The sequence below is a fragment of the Scaptodrosophila lebanonensis genome, unplaced genomic scaffold, assembly GCF_003285725.1.
Source record: "Scaptodrosophila lebanonensis strain 11010-0011.00,11010-0021.00 unplaced genomic scaffold, SlebRS2 tig00001415-arrow-pilon, whole genome shotgun sequence".
NCBI classification, from domain to species: Eukaryota; Metazoa; Arthropoda; class Insecta; order Diptera; family Drosophilidae; genus Scaptodrosophila; species Scaptodrosophila lebanonensis.
The window spans coordinates 8,009,539-8,029,651 of NW_022060742.1; the positions used below are offsets into that span (position 1 = coordinate 8,009,539).

The 20,113-nt window shown below is 36.8% G+C and overlaps 1 protein-coding gene across 2 annotated transcripts in view; it reads right to left on the reverse strand.

Annotated features, from left to right (window-relative positions):
• Positions 1–19,535, reverse strand: part of LOC115632703 (SCY1-like protein 2) — a 35,531-nt gene extending 15,996 nt beyond the window's left edge. For both annotated transcript variants that reach the window (XM_030529941.1, XM_030529940.1), the window contains exons 1-15: positions 19,353–19,535; positions 18,837–18,962; positions 18,623–18,721; positions 15,869–16,024; positions 15,657–15,777; positions 15,433–15,528; positions 14,897–15,042; positions 14,265–14,395; positions 9,616–9,730; positions 8,570–8,715; positions 7,615–7,768; positions 5,701–5,877; positions 5,568–5,640; positions 5,051–5,187; positions 4,565–4,778 (exon numbers count right to left, since the gene is read on the reverse strand). In XM_030529941.1, coding sequence (XP_030385801.1) covers positions 4,565–4,778; positions 5,051–5,187; positions 5,568–5,640; positions 5,701–5,877; positions 7,615–7,768; positions 8,570–8,715; positions 9,616–9,730; positions 14,265–14,395; positions 14,897–15,042; positions 15,433–15,528; positions 15,657–15,777; positions 15,869–16,024; positions 18,623–18,721; positions 18,837–18,962; positions 19,353–19,535 — 2,074 coding nt within the window. The remainder of the gene's footprint in view (positions 1–4,564; positions 4,779–5,050; positions 5,188–5,567; positions 5,641–5,700; positions 5,878–7,614; positions 7,769–8,569; positions 8,716–9,615; positions 9,731–14,264; positions 14,396–14,896; positions 15,043–15,432; positions 15,529–15,656; positions 15,778–15,868; positions 16,025–18,622; positions 18,722–18,836; positions 18,963–19,352) is intronic.
• Between the last annotated feature and the right edge of the window lie 578 nt (positions 19,536–20,113).

Below are 20,113 nucleotides of genomic sequence, written 5' to 3' on the forward strand. Positions count from 1 at the left end.
TTATCCATACCACAATACCACATACATGTATCCAAACAGGTCCCCTGGTGGGACAACGATCTGAAAGTACTAAAAACCAATAAAAAATTAGCCTGGAGACACATGTGCGAAAATATAAACACAACTAACATAATCGCTTATAAAAAAGCTAACGCAATACTAAAACGAGAAATAAAATCAAAAAAACGCAAAGCCCTATACGAATTCACCTCAGACATAAACTCACAAACCCCAATTCCAATAATATGGAAAAAAATCAACAGATTCTGTGGCCTCAAAACCCACAGCCAAATTCATTGTCTTGTTAACCCCAGGAACCCATCTGACACTTATACAAACAAACATGATATATCAAAAGCCCTGTGCGAGTTCTGGTCAGACGCATCACTTAATTATAACTTCCATTCCACCTTCAGGTCACACAAAGAAAACTTAAACTACAATTTCACTCACAACACATCCACCCTTACCCAACCCTTAGAATGCGACATTTCTCTTATAGAACTAAAAAGCGCCATTAACCAACTTAAAGGCAAAACCCCAGGTAGGGACCGCATCAGCTACCCAATGATAAAAAACCTGCCAGATTCAGTAATGCAAAGGCTCCTCAACCTCTACAACAGTATCCTTAACGCATATATTCCACAACAATTTAAAATAAGTAACATAATACCAATATTAAAACCTGACTCAAACAAAACAGCAATATCATCTTATAGACCCATTTCATTAAATAGCTGCCTATCCAAAGTCATGGATAAAATCATATCCAAACGACTATGGTGGCTAGTTAATAACAGCCAGCTACTCGATAGTCGTCAAATGGGATTTAGAAAGGGAAAATCGGTATCAGATTCTCTAGCAATGCTAGACTACCTGACTACCACGACCCTATCCAGAAAGAGCCACCTTTCTATCATTTCACTAGACTTCTCAAAGGCATTTGACAAAATCGGAATACATACAATAATCGACGAGCTCGTTGACTGGAAATTAGGACCAAAAATGATAAATTACATAATAAACTTCTTAACCAACCGAAAAATTTGTGTCCAGACTCAAAACATACAATCCCAACCCTTGCCACTAGAAAATGGAATCCCACAAGGATCACCACTATCGGTAATCCTTTTTGCAATCGCCTATAATAAACTTAATAAAACCATAGGTCTACATAAATCATTCGAATTTACTGCATACGCAGACGATTATACAATAATAAAAAGACACAAAAAGATAGATACAACCTTAAACATAAACCCACTAATCTCAGACATCCGAAAATGGTGCAATTACTCTGGAGCCAGTCTCTCCATGCCAAAATCAAAACATCTACACATCTGTCGAAAAAAAAAATGCAACTTCAGAATACTTAGCGATCTCAACTTAAAAAATGAAAAATCATTAAAAATACTAGGCATTACTATAACTAATAAATATAAATGGGATGCACACATAGAAGAATTAGTAATACAATTAGCTAAAAGGCTAAACATTATTAAATGCCTCTGCAGTACTAGTTTTAACTGCCACATGAAAACCATTCTTTATGTAATAAACTCAATAATCATGTCAAAAATTGACTATGGGTTATTCCTATACGGAAGAGCTCCCAAATCAAAAATTAACAAATTAAAAACCATATACCACTCAGCTGTTAGAATGACCCTCGGTGCCTTTCGCTCCTCACCAATAAACAATCTAATATACGAATCTAACATTAGGCCAATAGAACACAGAACCGAGCACGCTATATTAAAAAACTTTAAAATTATATCCTCCGCAAAAAATACTCCACTAGAACACATTTGTAAAAAAATTTCGAAAGCGAAGCGGGTCCCAAAATTGTCATCAACAATAAAGGATACCATTGAAAACTGTAAAATGATACTGCTACAGCCTGTACCCATAATAAATAAAAAAGAAACCACCCCACCGTGGTCATTTAACTTTTCTAGGATAAATAAATCCCTTCACACCTCATCAAAACCCAACACACCAACGATTGTTTACTCCCAACTCTTCCTAGAAATTAAAGATACCCTCAAACAACACACGTTCCTATATACAGACGGCTCAAAGTCCGATACCGGAGTAGCCTACAGTGTAACCTCCACAGAACACATCATAACCCAGCAGATACTCCCATCTTATTCCTCCATTTTCACTGCTGAAATAGCAGCAATTCTCTACGCATGCAGATATGCGGAAAAACAAAAAGGAAAATTTGCCGTATGCACCGACTCACTCTCAGCCCTTACAGCCCTAGAAAACTTAAACAACTATAACTACTACACATTAGAAATTAGGAAAATCATTTTAAAATACAAACACAAATTCACTCTGATATGGGTCCCAGGACACTGCGGCATTATTGGAAACGAACTTGCAGACCAAGCAGCTAAGCAAGCACTCACATTACCATTAATATTAGAAAGAAACCTCAACATATCAGATACACTTAAATACATCAGTAAACATATGAAAACCCAATACGATAGTATCTGGAACAACACATCTCCACATTACAAACTTATTAACTCAAAAAAGCAGAACCATATTGTATCTCTAAACACAACAATCTCTCGAATGGACACCATTAAATTTATGAGACTTCGAATCGGGCACACTAAACTAACACACAGCCACCTATTTGACAAAACACCCCATCCTACATGCCAACAATGCAATCATAACCTAACACTATCCCACATATTCCTAGAATGTCCTCTTTATGTTGAGCACAGACAGAAATTCCTCCAAAAAACCCTAGAAGAAATAGTAGATCCCAAAAACATAGTCACAACAATCCAATTTCTTAAATCCATAAACCTTTACAATAGCATATAAGTAGAATCTTAATTAGTAACTAGAATCTGTAGACCTATATATTTGTATACTCGTTGCCTTGCATATACAATAGCTAATAAATATCACCTATTTAAGTCATAATATCAAATGTTAAATCAATATTGTTACTTACTATATTACAACAAAGAATGTAAGCAGAAGGCCATCGCAGCTATTGCTTAACACAAACCATAAATTGTCCGCACTTTGTAAGTGCTGGCAATTTCATTATAAATAAATAAAATATATATATAGCAGTTGCTTGAATTCCATGTATCTCATTTCATTTTGAGACTCGACATTCCGGCGCTTTAACTACTAATTAAATGCAATGTCCAGCCTTGCAACAAAAATAGAAATACGAACTCGATGTACACTTTTAAAACTGCAAAGCATATAGTTGGAAATTACATTTTTTTACAATAATCCATATGTATTCACTCATAATGTGGACGTGAAGATTATCAACTAGCTAACTGATTATTTGATTTGACTTGCGGGAACATTTATAAGTTCCCGATTTAAAGAATTTTCAAAATATGATTACAATTCTTAAAGCAAGCGTTTGCCAACAAATTGCCAATATTTTAGTACATTTTATAGAAATATTTGTTGGGAAGCAAATAAAGCAGTCTTTAGCAAATAAATTCTTAGAAACTATCAACCAATCTAAGGAAATTAACACAATAAATGGAACTGTGGAACTTCACACTTGAAACACTTTGAAACTGGGATGTCTCCTACAAGTATATAGAAGAAAGTGGGGAAAAGCGTTTGTTTCCCTCTGCTGCACATAATTTTCAACCATTTGAAATTTATTAAAGTTAACTCAAAGAGGGTGCATTTTTTGTGATGTTGCATATACATACATACATATGTTCATATATAGTAAGTATTTGGATTGTGCAGTCACGTTCTCGGTTACGAGAAGGAAGGAAAGCTGATAATCTTGCACGTATAAATTGACTTGGAAAGGTGACGATGCCAGTAAACAAATTTTTTGTGGGTTCGCACACATGACAAACAAATTTTAAACAATATAGTGAACTTTTAAATAAAATGTAATTTGTTTTTTTTTTAACACACTTATATTGTGTACTTTGTTCACCAAAAAAACTTATTTCATTTAATGAAGCAAAATGGCGATCCGAATAGTAGATTTAATTGAGAGATGCTTTAATGAATGATGCAAATGTGGACGCCAGTTGAGAAGCACACTGGAGTTCATATGTTTTCGTACAGTTTCAATTGCATAGATTTACATCGGGATTGTATCTATGTGCCTATGCGTGTCTGTGAATGTGTGTGTGTGTGTATATGTGCAGTGCTGAATTCGGCCAAATCAGCAGCAGCAACAATAACAAAATCTGCTGGCTGAGCCAAATTTGAGTAAACAATTCCAAGAATGAGAGAAGCTATGATTGTGTTGAGGGGGATATGAATACCAAGCTTGGTTGTTCTAGCACTTGTAATTTGTGAGATCCTTTTGTTGATGGAGATGGGCATGTCTATAACGACTCTTTTTCTTATGCTGATCAAGAATATATATACAGCTTCTGCTGCCTGTTACATTTTGCACATTGCACAAAACTAATATATATATTCTTGGTTTTTTAAGGTAAATTATAATAAATATTAAATTAAACGTTTATATTTATATTTGTGTTCCGTAAATGTAATCGCAAGAAGTAAATAATATTTATTTATTACTTACCACCGGAATTCTTGCGCGCCATATCCTCAGCGCTGGAGGTCTTTCGCTGATCAATGCGCAAGTTGGGGATATTGAATGGCGGCGCATTCATGTTGTCTGTGGAGAACTGATGACGAAGGGTCCGATGTCGTTCCGGCGAGGCGATTGACAGGTTGTCCAATTTCAATTTATTGCGCTGCTGTCTATCGATGGCCTCCAGCATTTGTTGCAGCACCTGCAGTCCGGTTGCATACATATATAGTCATGTTTTACAATTGCTGTTGTTGCTTTTTTGTATTAATTGTGTTGTTTTTGTTTTTGTCGTTGTAGTCATGCAATTGGAGTTGCCGTGCAAATTTATGTGCCATAATTTGTTAGCTGGCAGAGTTAGGAATGCTTTCGAGTTTGGTGGTATGCGTACACATACAAGTATGTGCGTAAGTGGGTGGTGGTATTGGTGGTGGTGGTGGTGTTGGTGTTGGGGGGTAGTGTGCGTATTATGGTTACCTCAAGCAGATAGCAGTATTGCTCGAAATTGAGCGCCGGATTGACAGTATGCGGTATAAGCAATGGCAGCACATTGGTGGCCATTGTTTCCACGCTCAGGCCATAGGATTTGTCCACAAACAGCTTGTGATAGATGCCTGTAGATAGATTTTCAGAATTTATAGCTATGCAGACACGAGTCCTGTGTACATACAAACAAACACACATGAATATGTACTAGTACGAGTATAGTACACGTATAGGCGTATGTCGCCTACATGCTATGGTTGTGTGCATTATTCTATTAGAGCCACAGAGAGGCAGCAACAATAACATCACCTGCTCGTGAAGCAGCTCGAGCTTATGCAGTTTAATTAGTTTTTGGCATAAAAACATTGCAGGTATGACGTTGTTATACGCGTTTCTGTGGCTTGTTTGTGTGTGCGTGCGTGTGTGAAATTGCATTAACTTTTCGGCTGAATGCACGCAAATGTTTTCAGAGCATTTTAATTGCATTAATTTGACAGAGCCAACTTACGCACAGTACGCATAATAATATCTGGGTCGGGTATGCGAATATTGGCCAACAACGGCAGCACCTCTTCCATTACCTAAACAAAAAGTAGAAAACCTGCATGAAACGCTCTAGTGATTTCTTTTGTTTACCATACTTGGGCCTTCTCCATGCGATCCATCGTACGCTCAATGCACATTAACACATTCTGCACTATCTTCGGATCGGTTATGTTCTTCTCAAACACCATTTTCACCTTCGGCAACACCATGCGACGTATGGAAAGCTCATCGATGCTGTCAAAGACATTCGCCACAGCCACAACAGCAGCGCTCTGCATACAAAAGGATGTCATACACATATAGAACAGATATAAATATTAAGAGCATACTATCCGGCGCACTGTTTAAATTGAGTATTGCTCGATTAGAATAAAGGGAATTAGGTGAAACGTAATCGCGACTTTGTCATCCATCGTCAATTACCACAATTAGTGAATATCATTGATGTAAATTATATTTTACAGAAGTTTCTTGCCTACGTTCAAATACTAATATTCCAAGGCTTTAAATTGTATTTAAGTATTTTATAATTTTAATACCTTAAAAAGGATAAACGGTTCTTAAGGAATATCTCTGCATTCGAACATATAAAAAGAATATAAATATAGTTCAAAGAAAATACTTGGTTCATGCTTGAGTCTTCCACAAATCAGAAATTAAAGTATAAAACCTGAACTTTCGAATCTATTCGTAACTCAATGCATATCTAACCGCAAATATAGTGCTAAGAATCACCTTTACTCTTTGCCTCACCGTTCAGATTTTATTTAAAGATAACCTGCTAAAATGTGTTTTGCCCCAAACGCAGGGAAAGAAAGATACCAAGACATGCTTTTGCTTGTTCGAATATCCTTAGCTTTCCACAACTGTTTGTTTTCAATCTATAACTGGTCAGAATTGAAATCAACTTGACTTAAAACAAATAAACATATGAGTAAAATTCAACACTTGTCAACAATATATGTTTATTGTTCTTTTACAAACAAACAAAGAAGCGGAAAATTTGAAGTGACTAAGAATTCTAAATAAGAAAACAATTTAATAAAAGACCTTTGCCGTAATTAAAGGAAAGCACATACTTGTACATTTTCTTTTTGAACTTTCAAATAAGTAAGAATTTCCAAAACATTCCCTCAACAACATACTATTATTTTCGTAGCTTATTGACGTTTTATGTGCTTAGCTCTTTTCAAATTTGTAACAAACATTTCTTAAGAAAATATTGAAATAAATTTATGAAATTTTAAAATTGCACTTATCCTGCATCTATCATTGTTGAAATAAAATATCATAAAACTAAAAAATTTAATTAATAATAGAAGCTAGTGTTTGTTTTTTATTTATTTCAGTACATAAATGAGTTAATATTTTAATATGGAAGTATTTTAATCGTGATATCAAATAATATTTAATTTTAATTTTTCCGTTAGAATTTCTTAACTCATTGCAAAATGTATTTAATTTTTTAGCAGCATTTTGTAATTGATTGGAAAATATAATTTAAAATATTTCAGATCAAACATTAAAAGCCCATAACTATATACATCTCTTAATAGATTCATTCAGTAGTGGACTACATGGCCATCAACTTCATTTGGTATCATCTGTCTTCGTGACGCTCGCGCACTTCATTAAGTCTTCGAGACATCGAGTGCGGCTAACGGCACTAAACGCAAATGCGCCATTTTTTATGCAATAGTTAATTAAGAAATTGCTGCTTTAATTACGCAATCAACGCCAACGCGAACCGCTCATAGCCTTCTCCTCCGTTTTGCTTCCTTTCCCAACTGTCAACCCATTCATTCATTCAGTTCTTCATTCAGTCAGTCGACTGTTTGAAACTCGCAATGAATTTCTTGTCAATCTGTCTATATAGTACTTATGTATGTCTGTCTGTCTGCCAACTAATTTGCATGTCTCTGCATAGAGACGCCAACGCAGAGTATAACAAGTGGAAGGAAGGACGGGAGGAAGTAAGGCCACACAAAAGCGCTGTTAGCACGCCTTACCTGCACTTGTATCGTGGAGCCGTCGAATGAAAAGAATAACATTGGCATTATGTCTGTGGTGACATCCTCCGGCTTCGTCTTCTCAATAATCAAATGCAAATTCTCGAGTATCGTAACGCTCGCTTGAATGGATTTCGGTGTGTTGTAGACAACTCTGGCAATGAGAATCACCACAGAGATTTGATTTAATTTTTGACCATGGCCATGAACATAAAACGAAGGAAAAAACTTCAATTCGATTGCTAAATTATTTAAATGTGAGCCTGGAGGCAACAAATAAATAAAAAATATACATATATCCGCAAATAATAAGTGTGGTTGTGGTGGCAGCATTCAACTGTGTGACTGTGTAGTTGACGTTGAAAAAAAAGTTTATATTTTTTTCTTGCTCCCTAGCAACTTTTATAGCAGTGTCAATAAGCGTCTTACAAGTGTCCGAAAACTTTGCTGCGCTCTCTTGAGCGCCAACTTTGGCAGATATATATGTGTATGCTGAGGCATCTGAGTATATGTGTAGTTGTATTGCTAGTGGCCGTGTCTCTTACTAATTTATGCACAGTTGGCAGGCATCGCCTTTTCCCACAAAAGGTAAGCCCGAGAAACTTTGCAAGCTTCTGGAACTTGCTCTATAAATTACAATATACCATGCCCTCTGCCTACTGTAAGTAAGAGTGTCTTCTATATGTGTGCACCTCTGTACAATAAAATGTCATGAAAATTAAATAAAAAGTGTCACAAAAGTTTTTCAATTGTTCAACAGCACAAGTTGAAGTCAGTGTCCATTGTTTGTTTGCCTTAAGCTGCAAGCCGCAAACCTCAAGCCACAAAGCCACTAACCACAACAATAACAGAAGCAAAACCACCACGTCTATACATTTATATATACTATATATACTTGTGCTTGTAGAAACATAGTATATAGAATGAGAAAGCCATATAATGGTCCAACACTCACTTCATTGTCGCTGACATCAAAGCATCGTATTCGCTGTGTGTCGCCTCCTGGACAAACAGCATGACGGGCTGCAGGACCGCGGCCAGGACTTCGCCATTGTTGATCTCCGATTTGAGCATGGGCCAAATGTTCTGCCACCAGAGTTTCTGTTTTTGAAGTATGGATGAGGCAAATGAAAAGCATAGCTATTAATAGCACATCAGTGTAGTCTAATAGTACTAACTATTTTACTGATTACGCAGAGAAGCTAGAAGTCAAAAATTGGTTTTTATATATTTCATATGAAAACATTTTGTGCCGATTTATAAGGCAATCAAATTATATTGTTACAGATCAAAACTGCTATTACATTGTTTTAAATGCAGAATAGAAATTAAAAATAAAAACCATTTTATTCTACACCTCATAATTCCCAACAGCTTATATAATTTCGATAAATGCCTATAGTCTCTACCCAAAAAATAATTTTTGGTATTCAAAAATATTTAATGTATTAATTTCAATTGTCATTTATTAGTTTTGAATTTAAAATGACGCCAAGAGTTGGAGCATGTTTTACAATTTTGTCATACAATTGCATTTAAATTATACATTTTAAATTAAATTGAGGGTGAATAGATATTTTAATATCGTTGCCTGTCACAATTCATAGTTCCTGTAATTCAAGTATTTTAAAATGAAATAAATAAATAAATGGTCAAGTAAGTGAGAGATTGTTTCACGATTTAAATGAAGCTCTTCTATTCTCTCAGTGCACAACTTGCTATCGCAATTGGTAATGCTAAGCTGTCATTAACAGTGCGGCATTTCCGTTACACGCCATTGTGCCAATGCATATCCTTGGCAGGAGGACAAAGGACGCCTTGCTGTTACATTTTTGCAACTGCTATAAAATGGCTCGTAATTCGCAAATTGTTTAGCCATAAAGCGGCCAAGTTAGCACCGTAAATAATTAATGCCCCAGCCTCAAAAACCCAAAATGGCTTTTGAGCGCCTGCCTGCCTGCCTGTCATTCGAATAATAATATGGCTCGTTCGGCTACTTACTCGCGGTATCAGCGGCATAGCCTCTATCAAGGTGGTCTTGTAGAACTGTGACTTCTGTTGCGTGTCCTTCATGTTGACTACGTCCAGAAATTTCAATGCTGCTATAGCCGGATCACTGTCAGTGCATGGGAATGAGAAAAGAAAAAGAAATAAATGTAATAAGAGATGAATTCATAACACACCAATGGAGTGTGATAAGCTGAATTATATTTCTACTACTTATAAGAAAAAAGTTGTAGTAGCATGTATTTTAAAGATGATTGCACTTCATACTTTTGGATAGCATTTAAATTTAGTTTCTTCTGATATATCAGTGAAGTAATTTTATGATATTATTAATATTTATTATCATCGACAAAGGCTATGAAACATGACAATATTTCATAATTTTTTCACCAGCTTTTTCTTGTTCCAAATTTGATTCAAAATTAGCTAAAAATTGTTTAAAATTTAAATACGATATAAAATAAAACAAACAAGATATGTATTATAATGAATCATCTACAAACTAAAAAATAATTTGATAACTCTTGTACAACCAGAGTACAATATATCAGAGTACTTTTCCAGTGTATGGTGTCCGCATTGCTGAAAGTTTATTGAACGGTACGAACTGTTACAAATGGAATTTTAGATTTGAGAATTGTGTATCCAATAATCCTTTTCCTACACATCCAGGTCGAGCTCTGGAAGATCGCAGAATATGTTACGGTGCGGGGCTTCTACACAAACTTAAAGCTGGCAAATAAAATTATTATTTCGCCTTAGCTTCGCCATCTGAAATTCTCAGCGAATGGCTTTGGAAATTTACGCAACAAAGGGGGCAATGCACTAACCATTTAGAAAGCTTTGTTCCAACAATCAATCGAATGGATTGCATTTCGTATAAAAACTATTTTGCCTCTCTCTATCAGATAAGATCTCATTACCACATTTTTTACAATTTTATTAATGTTTCATTTATGTCATTATCTACCGAATAAAGTTTCTCCAACTGGCTGAGATACAGAAACTATGAAACGCACGTTGCTACTCAAAATACGATTATTCAAAAACAAATATACAGCCCTAAACTATTTTTAAATGAAAACAAAATACAAATCGTCGTATCAATCGAATTTAAAATAAATATATTATATATTGTCTCATTAATTTTGCATTTAAATAAACGTAAATAACAAACTCAGTATTAATTACTTTTTGCTACAGCCAAATCCAATTATGAAAGAGCTGCGGTATTTGTGATCAACTATCTAATCCATAGCCAAACCCAAATATTAGCCAGCGCAAAAATTATAAATTGCATCGTAGAATAGAGTAAATAAATATTGTTAAGCTCTCATTATTATTAAAACGTGCTTAAAACTGCACAAACATGCCTGCTGGCAATGGGTATGCAATGCAAATTTTAAATGCTTTTTATTGTTATGCAAATGTGCGAAAATTTTAATTGCACAAAAAGTGTTTAATTTCAACCGCAGAAACACACAACAACAGCAGCAATAATGGCAATAACAGCGTGCCCCGCAGCTATTTCAGCTAGTTGCGGCTTTGCCAACAGCACTCCCTGACTAAGCCCCCGCTAACCCATGAAACGTGGCATTAGTTGTTATCTGAGTGTGCAGGCGTCGCCGTCGCCGTTGCCATTACCGTTGCGCATTGTTAAGCACACAAAATTGGTTGCGGGTAATTGAAAAGTTGAAATAAAAGTCAAATATAGTTGAATTATATGAAGCAAATGTAATAAAACTCAGTACTTATTTGAACAATTGCAGCAAACTAAGTTAGCTGAGTAAATCACATTGCGTATACGCCGCATTGCACAAGCTACAAGTGTTCTGCTGGGGTCACCACTTTCCTGAGGGCCACTCCACCCTTCACTTCAACGCAGTTTGAATTCCTTTGCTCCCTCACCTTCTCTTTCTAACTCTCCTAATCTCTCTGCCCTTCGCTTTCGCTCTCACGCAGTCTGAGTTAATCAAAAGCAAAGCTAGAAGCGAGGATAAATTTGTAATATAAACAGTAGCGTGCACTGATTGCCAACACTTGAGCCATTTGCATACGCTGTCTAAAAATGAAGAAATGTTGACAACATTTAAATTAACTTCAAAGTGATGCCAGGCTCCCTAGCCTCCCATCACCCTTCCCCACAATTTAACTATTCCTGTTGTTGTTGTTGTCCGTCTGACTGGCTGTCTTTAGTTTTGTTTGTTTAAGTGCTGCACATTGCCAGGCCTTTTAGCTTGCCTTAGAGATGTGCGTAAATGCGTGAGTGGCGTATTGTTGAACATCGATCGCTTTTTGAGTTCTGATAACGATAAATCGATTATAAGCAATAAAATTTATTCTTCCGAGAATGTATTAATTATTTGATTTTTTTTAAGTTTTAACATTTATTTGTTATGTTGTTCCCTCAATTTTGACATGTTTAAAAGCTTATTTGAAATGAGACCACTGATACTGAGTGCGGGACAATAGACCTAATACAATAACTTTTTAAAGTATATTTATAAAATTTGATACATTATTATAAACCGCAGTTCCTTCAATAGAAGGAGTTAAAACTAAATCTCGATTTGACAAGACTTACTTATAATTTTTCAACGCTAAATACATTCAGAAAGCATATTAAAGAAATATTAAGAAGGTGGTTTCTTGAATCTACGTGTTCATAAAAGGTTTTTCTTTTGTCACGCGCACAACTCCAGTTAGGAGTCGACTTAGTACGTCTCAGAAGTTGTTTGGCGTGGTGGCAGAAATAGCAGCTGCCTTTCTCGTCATAAATCCAACAGCCAAGGCAGCGGCAACAACAGCATGAACCGTTTATTCTTCAGCCCCTGCTGCCGTCTACTCACCCTCTGGCATTATCCCTTTCTGCTGCTACTCAAGTCAACAGCGCATTGTGTCTTTCAAGCCTGATTACCGTTTTCATTTGCCAAACAGACGTAATTAAAGTGTGCGTGTGTCTGCCTCCCTCTCTCTCTCTCTGTCTCTCTCTCTCTCTCTCGCTTTAGCTTCAATTGGATTCTAGCTACATGCCTCACATCTATACAAATTGGCTTAGCTTTTGTGTATGTGTATGTGTTTGTGTGTGCTTGTGTGCGTGTTTTTAACAGTTGTCAATTTCATTTGAAACTCAAACAAAAACTTTTGCTAAAACTGCACAAATTGGCGCTTTTTCTTCCTCATCCTCGTTTCCGTTCTTCTCACATCTGCTTGGCAGTTAATTAATTTGCAGCAGCAATGAAGCAACATAAATGTATTAAAACAAACTAACATCCATACACACACATATATGTATGGCAATACACGCTTCTTGTACAACATGGCGTATGAATTATACATGTTGCTCATACGCCGCGTGGCCCTGGACAATAGGACTGCAAATTGGCATGTTGGTGTTGGTTTGTGTCAGAAATTGCTTCAAAACTTTATAAAGTTCATTTCATGAAAAAATATAGTTAACAATTAATTTCGGATAATTTCGAAGTTAAATACCCTAATTTTGAAAAAATTATTCAAACAATAAATCCCTTAGAGAGACTAATAACTAAGCTTCTGTTTAATTTGATCATTTCGAAACAATAGGAACAATCAAAAGAATTCTTGCTTTCCTTTTATAAAATCGCCTATTTATACTTGTATAAATGAAAAAATTTGTATTCCAAGCATTAAAGAAGAGCAAATCAGCAGACTGGATTTTAATTTAGATATCCAATTCGTATTTAATATATCAACAAAAAATTGGGAGCTACTGCTATGATATGATACTTGAATCAGATTATATGTTTGCAATTTAAAATCTAATCCACCATACCAATTTCGAAAAACAATTTAAAACGGTTTCTTTATATTTCTAAATTCTATAAAATTTCAATGGCAACTCATTTTTCATATGGTTTGATTGCAAATTTAGGTAATCAAATGTGGAATCGAAAAAGTAACAAATGTGCATTGAGTGAACAAATTAACCAATAAGTGAGCTGGAGAAACGCACTTATATCATAGTTGAGTGGAGTTGACTGCGTTTTTAAGCAGACATATTAGCGGTATGGATGGTTCGGATGCTAACCCCAAATGTTTGTGTTTCTTTTAGCCTAACAACTGCCTAGGGACAACAAGTAGGACACTTTACATACCAAGTTTGGTCATATGTTTCCGAAATCCAGACAGTCAAATAAGCGGACGAACGCACGGAAATTTCTAAATCGAATTTAGTTATCAATGTGATTAAATATAATTACATACTTTATGGTTGGATATGTTTCTTTCTGCCTGATTGGCACACAAATTGTTAACTTTCGGGTACGGGGTGTAAAAAGACCATAATCAATCATATAAATTTTTTTTATCGTCTCATATGTTTGTCTATAGCTAAGCATTGTTGGGGCCTAGTATAGCTCAATGAACTAGAAGGAATCCCACAATGTGAGATCGTCGCATAACCATCATGTCAGAAGCGTGATTTAAAAAGCTAGGACAGATCTTAAATAAACAATAGCGTTTTATAAAATAAAATAAAAACTAAGCATTGTTTGTTACAAACGTATACTCTTAACACACTATTTCTTTTGCCTTTTACAATGAAGGGCATATGATATACGAGTATATAGAGTATAACAATAAAATTTAAAAATATAATTACTCACTTGAAGTACTTGATGAGATGAAGCAGCTGGGCCGTGGGGCGAATCGTTGAATCTCGACTGGCCAGACGGGAGGCAGCTTCCTGCAGCGCAATGGGCAGACGTGGCATTAACTTTTGCACATTCTCGTCCAGCTGCAAAAACACAAATGATAGCAAACGAGAGAACAGAAATTATGCAAACGCTGACCAAAAAGTTGCCTTTCCCAAAATTAGAAACCACTTGAAGTCGCGCCAACTTTTAATGAAAGGCAACCGAGCCCATCAGCGCCACGATAGCTCCATGCTGTGATGCTTGGGGCATTCAAGACGCTACCACAGCCAGTGCTGTTCTCACCTGCACACATAAACGCACACAAACAAGCACACATTCTTCAAGTGGCAAAATAATTAGAGTTTCAAGTGGACTTTTGATTACATTTACATTTGACAAAGCAGCGAATCTAATTACAACGGCCAAACAAGCTGTAGAAACTTTTCACAGCTCAGCAAGGTGCAAAACCAATTGCCACTTGCTGGTTGGGTTTGGTTTGGTTTGGTTCGGTTTGGTTTGGTTTGGACTCACTTTGCTGTCTGCTCAACCAAAAATTAATTTACCGCCTGTCTACACCTCAGCAACGTGTTAGGCATACGCACCGTTTCCATTTGCTTCGCATAGTTTGATGTCGAATTCCCAGCTTGTATCAGTGGGCGGCCATTATTGAACACCGCACAAATGACCATTCCCAATGAGAACATGTCGCTGAGCAGACTGCATTTGGACGTTGCCTGCGTTTCCGGCGCTGTAATCATAATCATCAGTATTCAGATGCAAATGGAAACAAAGGTGTATGATAGACTTATATGAAGAAGGAAAACTATTAGAAATAATTTAAGTGTAGTATGCAGAAAATGTTTTCAAATTTTATTCTTCATGTAGGTACAATTTTATTCTATTCTCTTCTAATCTTTTTAACTAAAAAAAGACATTTTAAAATAAACTTTTTCTCAATATTTTTTTGATTCTCTTCTATTCGTTTTTAATATAATCTTTTCAATACCAGGAAGGCATTTTAAAATAAACATAAATAACATAAACTTGAAGATTAATTCATTACTTTTTAATTATTTTAATTGCTAAATTTGTTGAAGTATGTGTGCTATTTAAATACAATTTGAACCATTGGGCTTACCCATAAAATCCAAATTTGGTTGCGCCATTTTTGATACCCTGTTGCTCCAAGGCGGACACGGAATTGAGCAATTCAAATCAGTCTCGTTCATTCTTTCTGCAAAGCCCCAAAAAGCACAAATTCCGCTCAGTAAAAAAGCGGCAATGGCAATGGCAATGCAATTCATTTCAATTTGGTTCTTGGGTGCCACTCTACAACACTCTGCAACAACAACAACAACTTACCCGCATACTCCATGCCGGCCAGTTTCCAAATGCCGCGTTTGGTTATTAATATAGATGATGGACACACATTTCGATGAATTACGTGACCAGAATAGTGCAGATAGGACAAAGCCTCAGTTAACTGAAACAAACGCATATATCGTTTACCTTTGCCGACTATCCACTCACCACTCACCCCTCGCCATGGTCATATATGTATAGTATACACTCACCTGGAGAAACCCATATTTTAGCTCCATGTCCAAGAAAATGTATTCCTTTGCATGCGCCGGCCGTTGCGGCTGTTGAGCGTTGGGCGCTGTTTGCGTTTGTGGCGCCCCGCCGGCTGCTGTTGGTGCCACATTCGCATTCTCATAGGTTTTCGACTCCTGTGTATTCGTATATTCATATGTAACATTGTGTGTGTGTGTGCGTGTGTGTGCATATGAAGTGCCATGTTAGCAGCAGACACAACCGCACGAAAATCTCACAAAGTCAAGCTCGAGTGTGCATTTTATGGCAATTGCCATACACTCTATTTCGTTTGTTGTTTGCTTTCTTTTATTTTTGTTTTTGTCTTTGTTTTGCAGACCAATTTGTGCAATTTTCAAAGTAATTTAACTCGACTAAACTTTGTGTAGCTGTTGTTGCTATTGCTGTTGTTGTTATGGCTTCTGTAACTGAAAACTGTTCAATTCGTTTGTTTGTTTCACTATTCGCTTGTGTATCTGTTTAGTTGTGTATTTATGTACATATATGTTTTGTGCAATTTGCTTGCGCCACAATAAACTACAATTTTGTCTGGCAAAAAAGGGCAAAGCTCAATACTAGCTTCTGCTGTTAGGAAGGGTGTTTCAAAAGTTCCCAAAGTTCTAAAAAAATAACAAACTCTTTCTTCATACTTTCGTTTTTCACAAATTTCAACATCCTTCTTCTTATTTTCTGTTCAACTTTAGTACAAGTAGTTTTATACCAAAAGTCCTATTTATTCACAAAATTAATATCATAAGCAACACATTTGTTTTTGAAAATAAAACACTTCCAATCAGAGCGCTGATAAATATTCGCACAACAATGTCTTGCAACGTCTGCTTTTTTTCTAAAAGTATTTATATTTTTATACCCAGTACCCGTAGGGTAAAAAGGGTTTATGCAAAGTATGTAACATGCTGAAGGAAGCATCTTCGACCCCATAAAGTATATATATTCTGAATCAGCACGACGAGAGAAATGGATCTAGCCATGTCCGTCCGTCTGTCTTTCTGTCCGTCTGTCTGGATGAACGCGAGGATCTCAGAAACTATAAAAGCTAGAATAACCAAAGTTGGCATCCAGATTTTCCTAGAAAGGACGAGTTTATTTTATTTTTTGGAGTTTTCCCCCCCTTCCCCTACTACAGAATTTCGTCAATAGCGTCCACATTTCAAAAGCTACAATATACATTAACCAAACTTTGCACACACAATTTATGCATAATAGTCTACTTTTGTTTCAAATTTCATCTAAATCGAACAACAAACAAATGCTCTCCAGTAGAAAACTTGGAACACCCTTTATGGTGCGTGTGTGTGAGTGTGTGTACCGAGTGCGTATCAATTTCGAAGCACACTTTAGCGTCTCAATCTGCCATGTATAAAGTTTTGCACACACGATTTTAATACGATACGCTTGAGTGTTTAGCGTGTGTGTGTATATATTTGTGCGCTAGTTTATAGGTGCGTGTACTATTACTATTCCTGCCTCAAAGTTGCGTTGTCAGGGACTTTGGCGAAACTATGCAATCGACTTGTGAAACTCTAACAACAATATGCTTCGATTTTGGATTCCGGGCACTTCACTTTCACTGAAAACAAGATTCCAATGAATGCGAGATCGAGTGCTTCCGTTCAACAACAAAAGTTGTAAAGCCTTTTGATTTTAATTTTTTAAATCGGTACCGCTTGATAGTTGTAATGAAATATTACTCCACATTTCACTACCTTGAGAGTATTTGTTAAAAATGGTTTGACTGTAAGTCACGATAATTAAATTTATTTAAAAGTAGTCGGAACTTTTAAATGGAACTGTTGAAGTTAATAATATCTTCAAAAAGTTTATATATCCATGTATACATAGCTATTTACTTTCAATAGAAATATCATCTCGTACAATTTCTAGCACCATATCTTGACGCTTTGTCTCTATTCTAATACTACCTGTTATTATTTTTAACAAAATCCTACACTTTAGAATCTCAAACGAAATAAAATATTTATTACTTTCCAATTGAAATTAGGCAAATAATGCAAAGATGTTTTTCAAGCCTATGGAAAGAAAATAAAAATAACTAGAACTCTGTTCTGGATACTGGCAGAAAGGTCCCGGTACCCAACAATACCAATTTCCATTAATAACTTTTGAAAACAAAGAATGGTGAGTTGAAGGAGAAGGAAGAAGTTAACGTCTCTCATATCCAGTCTGCGTCTCTGACAGGAGAAACTTCAGTTTCTTTATAATTCTTTCTAAAGGTATTTTCGGACCTGACAGTAACCATACAGAGGTGGCACAACCTAGAGCTATTTTTTTTTTTTACCAACAAAAGGTATTGAAACTGTGCTCTTTTGTGTTTCAAAACGTTTGTTGTTTGTGGGGCTACACTGCTATACTTGTATGATGTCCGTGTCGCTGGCAGAAGAAACTTCAGTACCTTGATCATTTTTTCTAAAGAAAATTGTCGGACCTGCCAGTAACCATCCAAAGGTGGCAAAATCTAGTCTGCATTTACGACAACAAAACCTTTTGAAACTGTGCTCTTTTATGTTTCAGAATGTTTGTAGGTTGTGGGAAAACATTCCTCCCAAGCGTTGGCGAAATAAAAGTGAACAGCCACAACAACAAAAAAAGCTGTCTTTTCAGAGACAGCAAGCGCAACAGCACCAACAACAGGAAGGAAAACTGCATGTCCTTGACAAACTCTCTTTTGGGAATTGCTTCTTTCCTTTACTCACATGAAAAGCCAAAACATTCGATAGACTGGCAAAAATAGGTTCTGCCGCAAATGCCAGTGTGTCGGCACTCTCCTCGACCGTGTGATATATTTGCAGTATCTGTAGTTAAAAGCGCACCAAAGTGTACAAAAAAGGAAGGAAAAGTATGAATAAAAGAACAAAGAGGCGTTACACAGTAAAGGGGTTAGTTGGCATGGATTGCAGTGGAACTCACCCGTGGATGACGAAAGCGTTCCAATGTCTTTACCGAGGATTTCAGCAGCTCCGTAATTGTCTCCTTGCGACGTGGCTTATGCAATTTCTCCGCAATTTTCTTCTCAAATATAAACACAGAACATTCCTGTTGGACAGAGAGGAATTAAGGGTAGTTCAAAATAATACCAAATATTCATGTACCCTAAATAGCTGCACAGCTTTTGAAAGCTGTTTGTAATGTACAATTAGGGAGAAAACCCCAAACTTCTTTTATTATGGCAAAAACTATTGCTATTGGTTAGGAGTTAACAAATCCGTATATAAATAGGTTTGTTGTGAATGTATTCATTTAGCAATACAGGCAGTATATCAAAATACTTTTAAAAGTAATTTACAAACAGACTGCAATAATCTTTTAATAAATTCCTATTCATTTATACAATGAATATCAATGGTAATCAAAATTCATCCAATTTTATTTTAGTCTAGAGCTTGCAACCTGAGATCTGAGATAATACAAATAATTTTCACTCACCTTATTATCACTCTTCCGATACGCATCGTGAATGCGCCAAACGAGCTCCGGTCCCGCGCACGCCACCGGCTTGCCAATCTCAAAGTATTGGGTAATGGGATTGCCTTCGGCGACATTCTGCATGGAGGTGGACGCTGCCACATTGGCGCTTTTAAATTTGGCGAACATTGTGCCGGCGGGCATACCATCGATTAATTTTGAGAATACATTCGAGAAGCTACCCTGACGTTTCGGTCCGGGTGCGGGCGCCACCGGGGCGCTACTTATCGTTGGTGCGGAACCAGTGCCTGTAGCTGCCGCTGCTGCGGTCACCTGTTCGCCGACGGCTGCGCCACTTATCGAGAGACGTCCACGCAGTGTGCTGCCTAAACTTGAGCCACCTGCACCGGCAGGTGCACTTGTGGCAAAGCCCTTAGCAACTGAAGCAGCGCCGCCTCCAGCTGCACTATTGAGTGTCGCCACACCGTTTAAGGTATCGCATTTCGGTGCAGTTGTGCCACCTCTTGTCCCTGAATATATTTCGCCGAAGCCATTCACATCACCCGAACCGATGGTCACCCCTCCAGATGAGTATTTGCGAATATGCGCCGCTGCAGCTGCTGCTGCTGCCGATGATGATGAGGCTAATGTACTGTGACTTAGTTCGAGAATGGTGCTAGCGCTTCGATTCCTAGCCGTCGCATTTCCTATGCCTACACCTGCTGTACCGTCCACGCCGCCAACGTATGCCCCACCAACCACACCTCCAACCGCAGCCACAC